This window comes from Anguilla anguilla, chromosome 12 (assembly GCF_013347855.1).
Source record: "Anguilla anguilla isolate fAngAng1 chromosome 12, fAngAng1.pri, whole genome shotgun sequence".
In the NCBI taxonomy this organism is placed as follows: domain Eukaryota; kingdom Metazoa; phylum Chordata; class Actinopteri; order Anguilliformes; family Anguillidae; genus Anguilla; species Anguilla anguilla.
The window spans coordinates 16,984,856-17,000,052 of record NC_049212.1 but is presented as its reverse complement, the minus strand read 5'-3'; the positions used below and the strand labels follow the sequence as shown (position 1 = coordinate 17,000,052).

Below are 15,197 nucleotides of genomic sequence, written 5' to 3'. Positions count from 1 at the left end.
CTGAGAAAGAAAAAATGTTGCGCTCTGCAGGGTTTTAACAATGGCTATAAAGTGCGGTACATTGGATTGCTCAGAAAGCCAATATATACTGTAAATTTAAAGCTCTTCCCCGGTTGGAAATTGCTCCTAAAGTAAAGATTAGATTCATACCGACTTGCGTTCATTCACACAATACAGCAAGATATCTCAACTGTGCTGTGAAGAAAAAAACAATTGAACAAGTATTATATAAAGCATGGTTTCCCTCTTTTTTGTGGAATATCTGAAATATCCTGTCAATCAGTTAACTTAAGAAAAGAGACAAGGATGGGCATGTAACCATTCTTGATGAAGTGTAGCCCTGGCTGATATTATGTCAAGTCAATTAAAATCACTGTAAATAGTTAAAATAGTGTCCGTCACACTCGCTCATGGACAGCAATATCTAGCTTGTTGACGGACAGATTGCACTTGATTGGTAAAGTTAAGTAACTCTACCTATGAGATCGTTTATTTCTGGCTTATGGGGAGGTACTAAGGGTAAAGCTCTGGCGGTTTTCGGTAGAAATCATTATTAAGTGCTGGACACCGACGGGAGAAAGGTAGCCTATGCATGCTGTTTAATTAACATCTTTATAGGTCTACGATAAGTTTGACCAATGCAAGACTAAGTTAACAAACTATATCAAAGTATAATGATGCATTTTCCTTTAAGTTGTGTTTAACAGAACTGCATGAACTTAGCTAAACCTTGGCTAACAGTAGAGTACCACAGATGGTAGTTGGCAGCATTGCTACAGCCACATACAGACGGGCGAATTTAAGGAAAAACCAAAATAAAGTGTCTTAGGGAGCTGCCAGAACAGATTTTTTTTTTTTTTTTGCTTTTTGGGTTAGAGGGTTTCTTGGTGTCTAAATGTTTTGCCACAACTAGGAACTACTTGGGCCTATTTTGGATGTCAGTGCCATAGTAATGGCAAATGAGTGAACCTTATAACTAATGGCACCAATCTGTATTATGCAATGTTGTCACAAGTAACTAACATCTATTTCTGTTGTTAACCAAAAAGCTCCTTATCACTACTGGTTCGAAACAAGGCATTTTCTTGGATTGAAAAGGTATTACAAAGAAAAAACTCACGCATCGACCATGAATATGCAAATCGATGCATTTACAGCGTCAAGGAATCACAGAAGCCCAAGAAAATATAGTTCAGACATTTTTATTAACATAGTTTATGGAAGATCTGAGGAATGTTTTTTAAAGGCCTATATGTGACAGGTGCTGGTGTTTTGGTCCTCAAGTAGAGCAAGGTCATTTTTCAGTTTTTTGCAGATTATGAAAGTGCATATTATAAGCTTTCAAATGATGTGTCATACATTTGAAATCTGAAAATAGTTGAAGAAGATATGCTTATTTGAATGTTGGTACTCCTAAAATCAAGTAGCAGAGAAAATCCCCTTGAAAGATCTTGAACTTTTCACACTTCTCCCAGGGAGATAATGGGTGGGAACAATAACTAGTTAACTCCACCCCAACCACTCCCCCACTAGAGTACCTGTCAATCCTTGCCCATTTAGAGTTACCCTATTTAAAGTGTTATAACTCCAGATGTAAACACCACAGACTAGAAAAATGTCTTAAATGAAGCAATACATTTGTACCATTTGCAATACTAGCTTAGATTACTTTATATTCATAATTTTGTAAGAAATAAAGTGCCACAAATGCAATGGTCAAGGCAAAAAATCTAAAATGAATTTGCTCCTTTTTTAGTTCGCAATGAAATACTGGGAGATTGTGGGTTAAAGTATACATGTCCTGGATCAAAAACTTCTTGACCACAAGTTCGTAAAATCTAAGGGTGGATATGTAGAACTACTAAAGATCTATGAAGCAAAAACTAAGCAGTGTACCCAGCATCTCCAAATCTACCCAAAATGTCTAAATTATTAACAGTGGTCTAAAATAGCTAAGGGTCCAGAAACAAGGGTCCGTTAGGTGCAACGTCTTTTAATGCTCCCATAGAGTGAATGCCATGGTAAGAAAATGTTCGGTTACGCTGACCTATAAAACGCTATTCCAAAAGCAAAATTGGACATGTTATACATCGTTAGAAAGCTTATACTCTCACCTACTGATTGAGCATCCGCCATTGTAGCAACCTCACACAGTAAACAAACATAGGCTACTACCACGCGGCTTTATTTATGGGCGGTGGCTTGACCGAAACTAAGTTACAATAGCCAACGAAACCAAACATGCTAATTAAACTGCACCCCCAAAAGCCAGCTGTAAGAATCACTAAAACAAGCCGACTTTGCTGACAAATTATGAGTATTTAGTGATCCTAAAAATGTTGTTTATTCTATTGAGTGACTTCTTCAACACTTTAACTTTCGTAATATGGAGAAAAAAAAAGGAAAACAGTAAAAAAAAAAAAAAAATTTAAAAAAAACCTTTTTTGCCTCCTAGCACGATTTCAAGATTTGCGACTTGCGGACCTTTCCTCCAGCACCCGTCACATATTCATGCATGGGATATGAGTAAATAAATGTAAATATAAATGTAAATGTAAACGCTAAAATGTGTTGGTGGAAACAAAGTTTAGCCAGCTTTTGAACAGTTTGAAGTAATCATTCCAGTACACTCGACTCTATGTGAATCAAGCACTGATGCAGAGTGGAGATGGCAGTGAGATCAGCACAGTGGTATGGATCCGTCCTCCTTAAGTGGCAGACAGAGAGCTCAGTACTCAGCTTTGAATGGGTAGTCTTTATGGTCTATCCCCCTGAAACAAAAAGAATACACATCAGGTGGGGAGTAGAAAAATTTGAGGGGCCGCAGGGTTTCTGAGCATATATGGTTAAATATAGATGTAAATTGAGAGGTGAGCATTGGCGCGATCCACTGAAATCCATGCTCACCAGCTGATGGTAAAGGCTCTCCAGTTTCTGTTGAAGCTCATTAGAGTAGCCATGTCTTCCTCGCTAAGCTCAAAGTCAAAGATCTGTAAACGTAATGTAATATAATGAGTAGGGAACTGAGCTTGTAACCCAAAGGTTGCAGGTTCAATTCCCAGGTAGGACCCTGCTGTTGTACACTTGAGCAAGGTACATAAGCTGAATTGCTTCAAGATATACCCAGCTGTAAAAATGAAGAAAGTTGTTTCAGTCACTCTGAATAAGAGTGTCTGCTACATGTCAGTAATGCCAGTAAAACCTTTCCTCCACATAACTGGAAGAAATTCTGGTAAAGGATTTCCTGACTCATGCACCCCCCACCCTGCCTGGAATGCCTGTCCTGCACTTGGGTCTGAGGTAAAGTTGTTACCTGGAAGTTCTCCTTAATGCGGTGAGGCGTGGCAGACTTGGGAATAACGACCACGTTCCTCTGGACATGGAACCGGATCAGGACCTGTTTTCAGGAACAACCACAGTAGAAAACCATGGATCACATTTATGTACTTAAAACCTGCAGCACAAATTGAGGACTGCCTGAAATTAATGTCTTACTTAACAAGGCTACAGCTGATTACACAATCAGCCAATGGTACTGCCTACTACTCACATTTTGTGTATGAGGCAGAGCTTAAAATGTGCAGCTTAAAATTAAAAAAAAAAACCTCATGTTTAGTGCATTGAATACACAGTAAAATGTCCAGTGTTAACGTTTACAGAGTTTATATGCATCCCCTCAAAATGTGTATACAGTATTCCAGCTGTGCTGGCAATTACTCACGCCTGCTCTTTAAAGGTAGAGAAATTTCACGCAAAAATCGACCCTTGTTAATTGTGCAAACTTTTGTGAATTCAACGGAATACATTATCAGCCACACTTCTTATTACTCTGCCTGTTATTTTCACGATCCTCCCTTAAATGCATATGCATTAAGGAGAGAAGTGCTCTTAGTGATGACTCTCGTAAATCGCACTCGTACTGCACTTCGAATCCGTGTGCCACTCTGATACGAGATGTGCGTTTCCTGGGCAGAATGCATCATGTCTGCATCTGAGAACAGTCGTAAAAGGCTTAGCAAACCTGGCCCCATGTGACTAAACTGACCACCGTTTCCAACCTGGGCATGTAATTCAAACAATTAGATTTTGGGTCAGAGGTGAGATTCCTGACCCTTTTTGCATACCACACACTGATTAGATTAGGAAGAACACAAGATTTTGCGTACAGTTTATCTTAAACCAATTTTGGTATTTGCCATAGCACTTGCTACTGGCACGTTCTTCTTTGATTTAGCTAAGCACTAATCTACTTTTAGACAAGAGCATCTGGTAAATTAATGTACACTGAGGTCCAGTTGTATACAGAGTTTTAATTATTCTGTATAATATTATTAAATAATAATATTCCCTTGGACAGGCTCTTACTTTAAATTCCCACAGTCTGTGAGCACTGTGTATTAGTTCACCCCAGCAGTACATCATTAACATTTACTCTACCTGTGCTGTGGTCCTCCTGTACTTGTCAGCTATGGCCTTGATCTTTGGGTCCTCCAGCAGAGATGGCTCTCCAGCAACTGCACTGCAGAAACAGAAAGGATGCTGTGTCATTTAAATATTTACCCCGAAGGCTGAGCTCGGGACAGGTGTGTCCCCAGAACATGTGCTCACAAAGGTCTGTCCGGGGAGCCCAGGGGGCTGTACGCTGTCACAGCGATGCCTTTGGAGTGACAGTAGCTGATCAGCTTCTCCTGGGTCAGGAAAGGGTGGCACTCAATCTGAAGGGGAACACGTAGCATGAGGTGAGCTCCGCTCTGTCACTACATACACTACACTACACAAAGGTCATTGAGCTACTGCTACTGGGGGACTGGCATCATTAGCAAACACCAAAAGAAAACACATATAAACAAATATCAAGGAGTGAGAAGTAGTTTTTATTTTATTTTTATAACATTGGTAATTTAAAAAATTGGCAATAAAAAAAAACCAAAACCGACCAGGGCCATGTAACAGTATATCCATGTCATTTTCCTGTATGGTTTCTCACTCTCAGATTCAAATTTAATAGTGAAATCAGCATTTTTTAAAATGTTTAATTTGTATTTTATTTTATTTCTTTTACAGTGTAGGAGAAAGTGCATTCACCTCTTGCACTCACATGCATGCATAAATCTTAGTGGGAGTAAGTTGAAAAGAATGCAGGAGAATTGTTATTGTTTAAGAAAAATCGACAGTCCCAAGAGATCATTGGAATAATGATATATTATTCCATTATAGCACTGCCCCTGGGAAACAGGCGGCAGAATGACAGGTGGCAGATTTCTTATGCAGATAATACCATTGAGGGCCTGGGCTTAAACTGAGCGGACCTACAGACCAATAGAAAGCTGTGAAAATCAGTTTGTGTCCAGCCTGAGGAAATTCTTCCTGTCTGTACCCTTTTCACTTCAGACTCTACCTGGTTATTGGCAGGCTTGTATTTGAGGCCTGGTTTGTTCAGTATGGCCTCAATCTGTTCATGGTTGAAGTTCGAGACTCCAATGGCTTTGACCATCCCTGCATCTACCAGCTCTTCCATACCCTATAGAACAACAGCATTTATCGTTGATGTCATTCACTGCATTTGAATAAGTTTCATTGTTTCAACATCAGAGACGCCAAACATTCAGATTTATAACACATTATTTATATAAAATTAACTTGACCAAAGCTTTTATATATATGATATGTTTTATTTTAATCAAAAACAAGATGGCTGTGAAGGGTGAATTATTTTACCTCCCAGGTGTCTAAAAAGTTGGTGTCGTCACATAGCATTTTTTCATTCTCATCCTGAGGAAACAGGTCATCTCCAGCCTGCAGTGACAAATTAGTTCATCAATTTTAATACATTTTTCCCATGATAATATTTTCAAAGAGAGTATGTCCTTTGGAAGGAAGCTTCAGAAGACACATGCTTGTTTGCTTGTTTGTCTCCCAAAATGGAGGACAAGATTGCAGTAATGGGTTGGGCTTACAAATGTAATGGGGGAATTGTACATTTGTTGAAGTAAAATGAAAACAAATGTGTAAAGTGTTGTTTATTTAAGAGACATTTACAGCTAGCTACCCTCATTGAAGCCAGACGATGACCACGGGGAAGTACTGGTGCTGGGAGATCAAGGCAGATCTCCCCTCAGGGATGTTCAACACTGCTATCTAAGGGCCCAACGCTGTGTGTGCATTTGGATTTTTAGATTCCTTATACTTCCATGATTTATTTCAATATTAGGAGTTTTAGACTGATCCTCCTTTGTCACATTCCATTCCTACCCAGAATGTTCTACCCCCTCAAAATAGACAAACATTTATTTTCAAACCCACAGGATTATACACAAACCTCTTCCACTGCCCTGTCATCTATCGCTTACGTAATCTGAATACTAATGTATCTGAAGCATTTCCCCCATAAAACCCACTCCTGCCTAAACATGTTGCTTTCCATTCCGTGTGACTGTTCTAATGCATGCTGGGCCTCTTCCATCACTTTCACCATTCCGTTTAAGCATTACGGTACAATGAGACGTATTCATATAAATGTGTCGCACAGTGTTTCACTTAAAAGCATGAGGGCTGTATTTCTCATAGGGTCAAGTATTGGAGAATTTCAATTGGAAATGCCTATCTCAAGTGCTTGGAAATTAAAGTTACAATTTGTATTACTTCTTGCAAAACATATTAAAACCCTCAATCTGATTGCTTACAGCAAGCTTTACATATAATACAGCAGTCTGAATCATTGACTCAACTGGAGATCCATCTGTAGGAGATCATGAATTGCAATGAATAATAAGATAATGAATGATTATCCACGGGTTTACTAGAAAAGGTTTACAGAAGCTAGGCAGACTTTCCTCACTTCAGCATGGCCAGGCTCGCAGAACCATGATGTCATTAGCTGACCGGCAGTATTACGATTACCTTTAAGCCGATGGGGCAGTGTATGAGGTAAAGGTCCAGGTAGTCCAACTTCAGGTCATTCAGGGTCTTCTGACAGGCAGCCTTCACCATGGACTTTTCATGGAAGGTGCACCACAGCTGTGTAGAAGAACAGGGCTATGACCATTAATTTAGCCTCGTTAACTGACATATGCAGAAGAAAACAGAATAGAGCAGAAGACTCATCAAAGTGAAAATATATATTTTCCTGTTAACAATACTGTTTTGATATTTTAAATTAGAACATTGGGGTTAATTTATTTTGCTTAGCAGATGCACTTATCCAGAGACACTTACATAGCTGATGTTTCTTTCTGCATACCATACAATTAACAGCGAGATAATTTATTACGCAAATCAGTTTAAGCATCTTGCCTGAGTGCAACAGCAATGCCCCGCCTGGTATTTTAACCTCTTACAGGGACTGTGCCATAATTACAATTTACAGCTGCCTGGTAATGGTTGCATTTCATTAATTGGTTTACACTTTCAGAAAACTCAAAACATTGTCTGGCTTACACATGCTCAGCAATACTGTGACCATTGTAATTAAAACTTTATATTGAACTATGTCTTGGATAGATCCAAAGTCCATACCGGCAAGGGTAGAACTGTGACATCTCTATCTTAGATGTTTACCTTACTGACAATGAAGAGGTCTTCCCTTTTCACCACCCCTTTCTTTATCATGGCACAGATGGCATCCCCAACCTCAGCCTCATTCTGGTAGATAAAGGCCCCATCAATGTGACGGTACCCAGTCTCAATGGCTACTTTCACTGCTTCAGACGCCAGTCCAGGAGAGGCCTTTAAACACAGACGGAGGGAGAGAAAATGAAAGAAAAATATTTCTCTGTAGTTCTATTCCTGTAGTCTTCTGTGGACATTAATCGCAGACACATCCATGCCTGCCTCCTGGAGAGTGTTTCTGATCTGTCGGACAGGTGTTTGGGGGTTTTTCTTCAGTATGGTGAGAATTCTTCGGTCATCAATTGTAGAGGACTGGACTTCCAGGCCCTTTGCAATTACTGAGCTCACCAGTGCTCTCTTTCTTTTTAATGATGTTCCGAACAGTTGATTTTAGTAAGCCTATGGTTTGGTCTATGTCTCTGACTGTTTTTTCTTATTTCTCAGCCTCATAATGGCTTCCTTGACCTTGACCAATGACACAACTGGTCCTCGTGTTGACAAACACCAATAACACACTTCAAAAGCAATCAAAAACCTTGAATCAAGGATAGATACTGAAAGCTGTCTTACACCTGCAGTATAAGAGGAAGCAGCTGAGCACACCTGAATCAGAAACACCTGTGAAGCCATTTGTCCCAAAACATTATGGAGGGCGGTGCATATCAAGATGTTACCGTGGGTGTAACAAATCACCTTTGTTCAAAAAATACAATATAGATATTTACACTATTTTTGCACAATTAAAAGACTTATTGATATGTTATCATTCCATTGATAAAATTATTTTGGTCCAGAGCTTCCTTGGGTTCAAAACTGTCTATTCAACCAAAAAGAAGCTGATGTGTTTCAGACACCGAGTCCTTCATCAGAGCACTGAGGAAGAGAGTTCAACACTCTTCCTCAAGTGCACAGTAACAGGCACTTGAAAATGCAAAGTTCAGAAGCATGCAACTCCCGACCCAAATGATGTAGAGCAGGTGTGCAAAACTCTAGTCCTGGAGGGCTGGTCTGCGTGCAGGTTTTTGATCCATTCAATTACCTTAATTTTAGTTTTCTGACAGCTCTATAAACTACGCTGGTTCACTCCTGTACATGACATGCACAGTAAAATATTTAGGGTACACACGCAGTTTGTAACTTGGTATATATAAATCGCTTGTCACACAAAGGCAACTTTACAGTACTGGCCAAATCATAACACATGGTGGTGCTATAAAGTTCAAAATATGAAACATTTTCAAAAATTCACATAAAGTCAGTTTTTAATTTATTTTTTCATTTTTATATAGAGATCTTTAACTTACTGCAGTGATCAATACCTAGGAACATATCTATGGGTCCTATGGGGTGCTCCAATCATTAATTGGCCACCCTTCTAGGATGGTTTATTTTTTCCACATTTTCTTCTGCTAGTTTTGGACACAAATTGCTGTCATATCAACAGGGACTGACAATAAAGTAATGCTTTACATTTTCTGTAATGAAAACTATGTAATGGAACCATTAAACTATGTAAAGAAACCACTGAACATTTCACATCACTACAAAAGTCAAAACTGTAAAATACTGATGTCTTTTTTTTTTTTTTTGCTATTTATGGCATTTTGCTTGTGCGCCTTCATTGCGATATTTGAATGATTATATTCAATCAAAAGTCACCACTGTTAACTATAACAATTAACGTCTGGATAGAAGTGTATTTTGACCAAATTATTTATATAGTTTTATATGTCATTCTAATGCCGGTAAAGAAAATAATTTTGGTAATCACAGCATTTACGTCAGAGTTAAGACTGAAATTAAGTTGAATGCTGAATAGCCTACAGCATTTAGTATGGTAGGCTAAGACCAGGAAACGTTTGATTCTGTAGCAGTTTAGAAGAAAGTTTACCAAGCATGTTTATATAAGTGGTCTTCTTTATAGGCTGTGTGTGGCACAAGTTGTACAAGTATAGATGTTTCAGGAATTTGTTTTTATTGCCCGGGTCAAATATGATCGATAAAACTTCCATACTCCGCTTTCGCAGTGCCTACAACTTCAAATATCAGCATGTGCACAGCGGCGAGGAAAACACTAAATTTCGGGACTAGCAGACTGGCTGGGGATGACGGAATTCCACTTGCATGCTGAAATCATCACTTTACCAAACTTAAAATGCAGCTAAACCACGTTACTACGATACTTTATAAACCCGTCTTTGAGTGTTACAATGATTACGTCTTTTTGTAAGCCAACTCTCGTTTCTTCCGCCACGGGTTCCCTCGGCAAATTTCCAATTCATTTTCCCCATAGGAATTTCGTTTTCTGTCGAAAATAAGGTCTGACCCAAACTGTCAGAATCGCTCACACTCTGAGAAAAATCATCTGTCGTTCAGCTAGTGAATCTCATGGTAAAATTAACATAAAACATTGGTGAAAACAAATGTAACTCTATTTAGCACACAAACATTAAGGGAAAGTAAACCCAACAGTAATGGAAGTATCAACAGCTGTAAGAAGCATAAACAGTGGCATGCCGCTGGGATAAATGAATCCAAACTGGAATAAAACCAGTTCTGTGAATACAACCTACCCCTTACCCTCCATGTTCCCAGGCCCACGACAGGCATAGCTGCATTGGTGTTTAATTTAACGTAAGTCTCCATAGTTTATGACGACGAGCAACAATATCTGTGGTTCTGTGTTTTCAGTTTTCTCTCGGGGCTCAAATGTCAGCATTTACCGCATCTGAACGAATGCGAAGTGAGATTATAGGGTGGAGTGAAACTCAATCGTTTCATTGGTTAGCCTGCGTCTGTTTTTTTGTTTTTTTCTTCGTTTCCGCAACGTGACACTTACTGCACTGTGCGACAGTCCACTCTGAGACAGGAAAAGGCATCGGAAAAGCCAGATTTCTATTCAATTTTTCGGTCTATTTCAGACAAATGATTGCGATTCCGACCGTCTGCTAATAATTCGTGCACGATACGCAGCAGGTGTATTTTTACCGGCATTCATGGATCCTGACACCTGTCCAAAACCCAACTTCACCAGCGATGGTGCCGTGCAACAGTGTTGCTTTCCTGCCAAATTTGAGTTCAGCCTGCTGCGCATTCCGTGACCATGGACCCTAATTTAAGCCATATGCCTTATAAGCAATTTTTGAAGAGGGTCTTCTAAAAAAATTAAATAAGCATTGTTATTTTTGTATTCCATGGTTCTGTCATGCAGAGGTGGTAATTGGTATTTCTTTAATGTATGGGCAAGGGTTACAGCAATATGCCAAGTTATAAAGCATGTTCTGCTGAATCATTGAACTGTTGTGAGAATGATAAACTTAATGCCACAATCGGCAGGCTACATCTGTTTCTCTTCAAGTTTGCGATTTTCCTCAGAGTGTGTGAATATCTGTTGCCAGCAAGGGTCTGATGTCTCTGCTTGTTTGTAGAGACCGAAGCTGATTAAAGCATTGTACTCGGACAGCTACTGTAGAAAACACCGTACTTCAACCATTGTCGGAGGTACCCAATGTCCAGTGGCAATATATTTAAGCACCTTGTTTGTGTGGCCCACAGTTCTGAGGCACGGCCTTCTTGCTACAGCCATGGCATAAACGAAATGCAGCATTGGTGCCAGCAGGGATGGTTTTAGCAGAGACTGGTCAGGTGCTAGCATGAGCTGTAGCACTTGCAAAAAATGAATGGTAGCAAAAATTGGCAAATCTTCCATTCATTGTGAATGGCCGCACTATGGATGGTGGGTAATTTTTCCACGAAGGAGTGCTGAGTGGAAGCCATTTGGGAACTTCATTAAGGTCACTAGTTAAACCCTGATAACAATCATTATAAATCTTTTATTCCCATTTGTTCTTTCTTGAGCATGAAAAAAATTTGCCTGCCTCAATGTATGGTTAGGTGAGGTGTATGATGAGATGTGGCAACTGCTGTTTATCCAGCTAATAAAACGGTTTTGACATGATGTTCCACTTTTGGCTCTGAAACATTTTTACAGCAGAAAACCACAACATACGGCATCTATTTTTATCAGGTTGGGACCTGTACTGCAAAGTGCAACTGATGGAAGCACCACCATTTTGTAGCAGTGCTTAAACCGTGTATACACAAAAAGTCGTTCATTATTTGTTCATATACCAAATAGAAATAAACATAATTTTTTGTTTGAGGTTATTCAGATCAGTTTGTTAATGCCAATAACCTTTCTAGACCTACAGTTGTATTGATAAACTTTTTGTTAATATGAGGTCTGTCACTATTTTAATTTGACTTTGCATAAATAATAAAGCATTCTAAATAGAAACCTCTTTTGCATATATTCCTTTACGCATGTTGCGAAACACACATAGATTTTTATTATACCAAAGAACAAATTCAGAAAGGAACAGAAAATGATGAAAGCTGATATGGAAAAAAACCTACAAAATGGCTACAAAATGTCATCTAACACTGCTTCCAAGAATGGAATTTACCTTGTTCTTGATCATATTAGATTTTATATTGCAGATCATAATTTTGTATAACATTTACTATTTTCTTACACATTTGTTATTTTTTCGAAAGCACCTGTTGGTGGAATGCTATACTTCTTCCTCGTATATGTGGAATTTATTGTATTTACCAGTCAAACAGCATATGGTAAATGGACTGCATTTATATAGCGCTTTTATCCAAAGCGCTTTACAATTGATGCCTCTCATTCGCCAGAGCAGTTAGAGGTTAGGGGTTAGGTGTCTTGCTCAAGGACACTTCGACATGCCCAGGGCGGGGTTTGAACCGGCAACCCTCCGACTGCCAGACAATCGGTCTTACCTCCTGAGCTATATCGCCCCATATATTCGGTAATTCTCAGTAATATACACGGTAATATACTGTGAAATTTCTACTAAGTTGAGGTACCACCATTTCTTAGCATTGCTTAAAACAACATGCAGGTAGATGCAACAGTCACACCCTTCATTTAGAATATTGGGAATCCAAGGCCCCTCCCTTGATTTTACAGTGAATCTAGGATACAGAGTATTCTCAGCTAGGCCAGGCATGTTGTACAGACTTTTATGGGTATTCTAGTGTGTTGAGCGATGGTTCAGATATATGTGCCTCCGTCCAGTCCGGTGAGGAGCTGCAATTTCTAATTGTGATGAGCCAGTAAGACACTCTTTATAAGGACCACCTGAGAGAGGATATACTACTGGAAAATGTAATCAGTGCAGACAAACCCACAGTAAAGGAAATAAGCCTGTCATTTCTTCATGAGTAAAGAGTAGCATCCCCATGGCAGAGGACGGCTGATGATTATTAAGATAAAGAGCTGTGTTTCTGGGCGCCAGTTCAGGATGGCAAAATGAGCAGTGCTCCTGCGGCTTTTGTCAGGTAGGGGGAAAGGAGTGACTCACAATGTTTCGGGGGGTGGGGGTGGAGATGGTTGTTGGCAGAGTGCTGTCCCATCTCCTCGCTGGTTAATATGTCAAGGACGATTCCAGTGGATTACCACCCTAATCCACTTACATATTTTAACACTGTGTGTGTGTGTGTGTGTGTGCATGTGCCTGTGTGTGTATGTTTCTCTTCATATAATTGTGTATTTATTTGAATATGTATGTGTTTGTATGTCTTTGCGTGTGTGTTTGTCCATGTGCGCGTGTGTATCTTTATGAGCGTATGTGTGTGTAACATTAGCATGTTATTCTCAGAGGACTTCTGGCTGCTTAGCACCAGCTTTCCCTCTGTCTCAAATGGGATTATCCACAGCCTCACTACACAGTCACGGTAAAAACAGGGCTGAAGACGGCACACTCAAGCCTCTGTTAAGAATCACAGCCAGATCAGCACGAGGCACAGCATCATAGTGAGACTTATACACTGCACTATTTACACTGAGAGAGACAGAGCGAGAGAGAGAGAAACAGAGACAGAGCAAGGGAGACAAAGAATATAAGGACAAGAGTACTCTCAAAGGGAGAACTGGTTCTTCTACCCCAGGGAGTGGGATATGTTCTTTTTGCACCTGGTGAGTACGGCTGCCTGTTCATTACAGTGTTGCTGCTGTCACTACTGTGAAGTGCGAGTGTGTGTGCGAGAGGGAGAGAAAGAGAGTGTATGCTGTTGTATTTCCTGAGTGTGAGACGAGAACAGCCATTATAACATTTGTTTGTATAGAAGTATAATACCTGCTAGTATTTTTGAATAGTCTGAGTATTTAGATATGAAGTCTTGGCAGAATGCAGAACTATATAAATGCATGTTCCCAAGGTGTGGGTGTAAAGTGAGGGACCACATACTCCAGTGAAGTGGAGGGAGGGATTCTCTTCATGGCCAAGTGGTTCACGGCTTATTTCGATTTCTGCAGGGCCACACTTGTACCCCCACACATATCTGCAATACTCAACTGGCCACGCAAGAAAAGACAAGATAATATTTAAACAACACAACGCAGACGCCTAAGCCTACACATTAAGCCTCTTCTACAAAGAATATCTATCATTGTCTTGTTGCAAAGATACATATGCTGCACAAAGGTCTCTGTGTTTAGTGTTTAGTGTGTTAATGAGTGGCTACAGCTGTATGTAATGTCAGTTTCTTTAAAGCACTGAAAAGCTGTGAATAGCTTCATCTTGTAAATTGCATTAGTTAGCCTAACACAACGGGAGTCACCTGAGAGTGAGGAGATGCTGGAGTGGAAGAAAGTAGAAGGGAGAAACAGAGAGAAACAGAGAGGGGAAAACAAAAAAGAGCAGATGTCTGATATGCTTACTCAGCAACTGGAGCCCTCCTACCCCCCCCCCCCCCCCCCCCCCCCAGCACAGTCTGCCTCTTTACCTCCTCACAAAACATTTAATCTATGCAACACAAAGTGTACAGCTGCTATACAACACAATTTATCTACTATACAACACAAGTAGTTTACTATCCAACATAGTGTACAGCTACTATACAACACAATTATGTCATCTACACACCTGTCTGTGTTCAACTCCTATGCACATTGAGTTTATTACTCCTGTTTTCGTACTATGAATTCATCTCCTTTATTAACACTGAGTTCATTTCCCCCGCACGGTGGGGCATCCATATAAATTGTTATTGTCCATCATTACAAAAAAGTGTGCACAAAATGATTCCCTGGTCTTACTGAAAACAGCAGGTGTACCCACACTGTGGAAAAAAGAGATTCCGGTGTGTCAGCCAATTATGTGGAGCATGGTAGTAACATGGTCAACGTTAAATGGTCTAACATCTGTTACTACTAACTGCTGTAGCTGCTCGGCTGGTAAAGAAAGACTGTGCAGTGTTTGGATAGGAAGCAATGCTTCATGCTTGCCAGTGCTGACCATTATCATGAAAATGTGCAGCAATATCCTCATGGTTTATTTATAATGGTTTCCATAAAATCTGATTCAAATGACCAGTTCCTTTCAAAATCTAATTTCAGTGACACACAAGTCCTATTTATATGCAGCAGATAACTCACAGCCCACCTGCTTAAGACCATATATGTTCACGTGTTGCAGTATAATAGAAGGGGCAATGTCATTTTAAACATCACTTTTAATGACATGCAAATTATTTCGTAGCCAATTCATTGTAGGTGTTGT

The 15,197-nt window shown here is 39.7% G+C and overlaps 2 protein-coding genes across 4 annotated transcripts in view; one reads left to right on the top strand and one right to left on the bottom strand.

Moving 5' to 3' along the window:
* Positions 1-2,433: 2,433 nt before the first annotated feature.
* Positions 2,434-10,353, bottom strand: LOC118209019 (aldo-keto reductase family 1 member B1-like). Of its 2 annotated transcripts, none has more exons than XM_035384103.1 (10): positions 10,189-10,353; positions 7,558-7,725; positions 6,901-7,017; positions 5,719-5,796; positions 5,399-5,521; positions 4,609-4,715; positions 4,438-4,519; positions 3,314-3,397; positions 2,908-2,990; positions 2,434-2,771 (listed from the first exon to the last, which is right to left on the bottom strand). In XM_035384103.1, exons 1-10 carry the CDS (start codon positions 10,252-10,254, stop codon positions 2,729-2,731), a joined length of 951 nt encoding a protein of 316 aa, XP_035239994.1. In that variant the 5' UTR covers positions 10,255-10,353; the 3' UTR covers positions 2,434-2,728. The 2 variants fall into 2 exon arrangements, with proteins under 2 accessions (XP_035239994.1, XP_035239995.1); XM_035384104.1 differs by having other exon boundaries at positions 10,182-10,319.
* Positions 10,354-13,362: 3,009 nt separating this feature from the next.
* The window catches only part of sphkap (SPHK1 interactor, AKAP domain containing), an 80,058-nt gene continuing 78,223 nt past the window's right edge, over positions 13,363-15,197 (top strand). For both annotated transcript variants that reach the window (XM_035385754.1, XM_035385751.1), the window contains exon 1: positions 13,363-13,612. The gene's annotated coding sequence lies outside the window, so the exon portion shown is untranslated. The remainder of the gene's footprint in view (positions 13,613-15,197) is intronic.

Coding starts and splice junctions, on each gene's coding strand:
- LOC118209019 (XM_035384103.1), bottom strand. CDS start 10,254: ATGGAGACTTACGTTAAATTAAACACCAATGCAGCTATGCCTGTCGTG. Junction 5,797..6,900: donor ACTGCCCCATCGGCTTAAAG/GTAATCGTAATA, acceptor TTGTCACTGCAG/GCTGGAGATGACCTGTTTCC. Junction 4,520..4,608: donor GGCTCCCCGGACAGACCTTT/GTGAGCACATGT, acceptor CTGTTTCTGCAG/TGCAGTTGCTGGAGAGCCAT.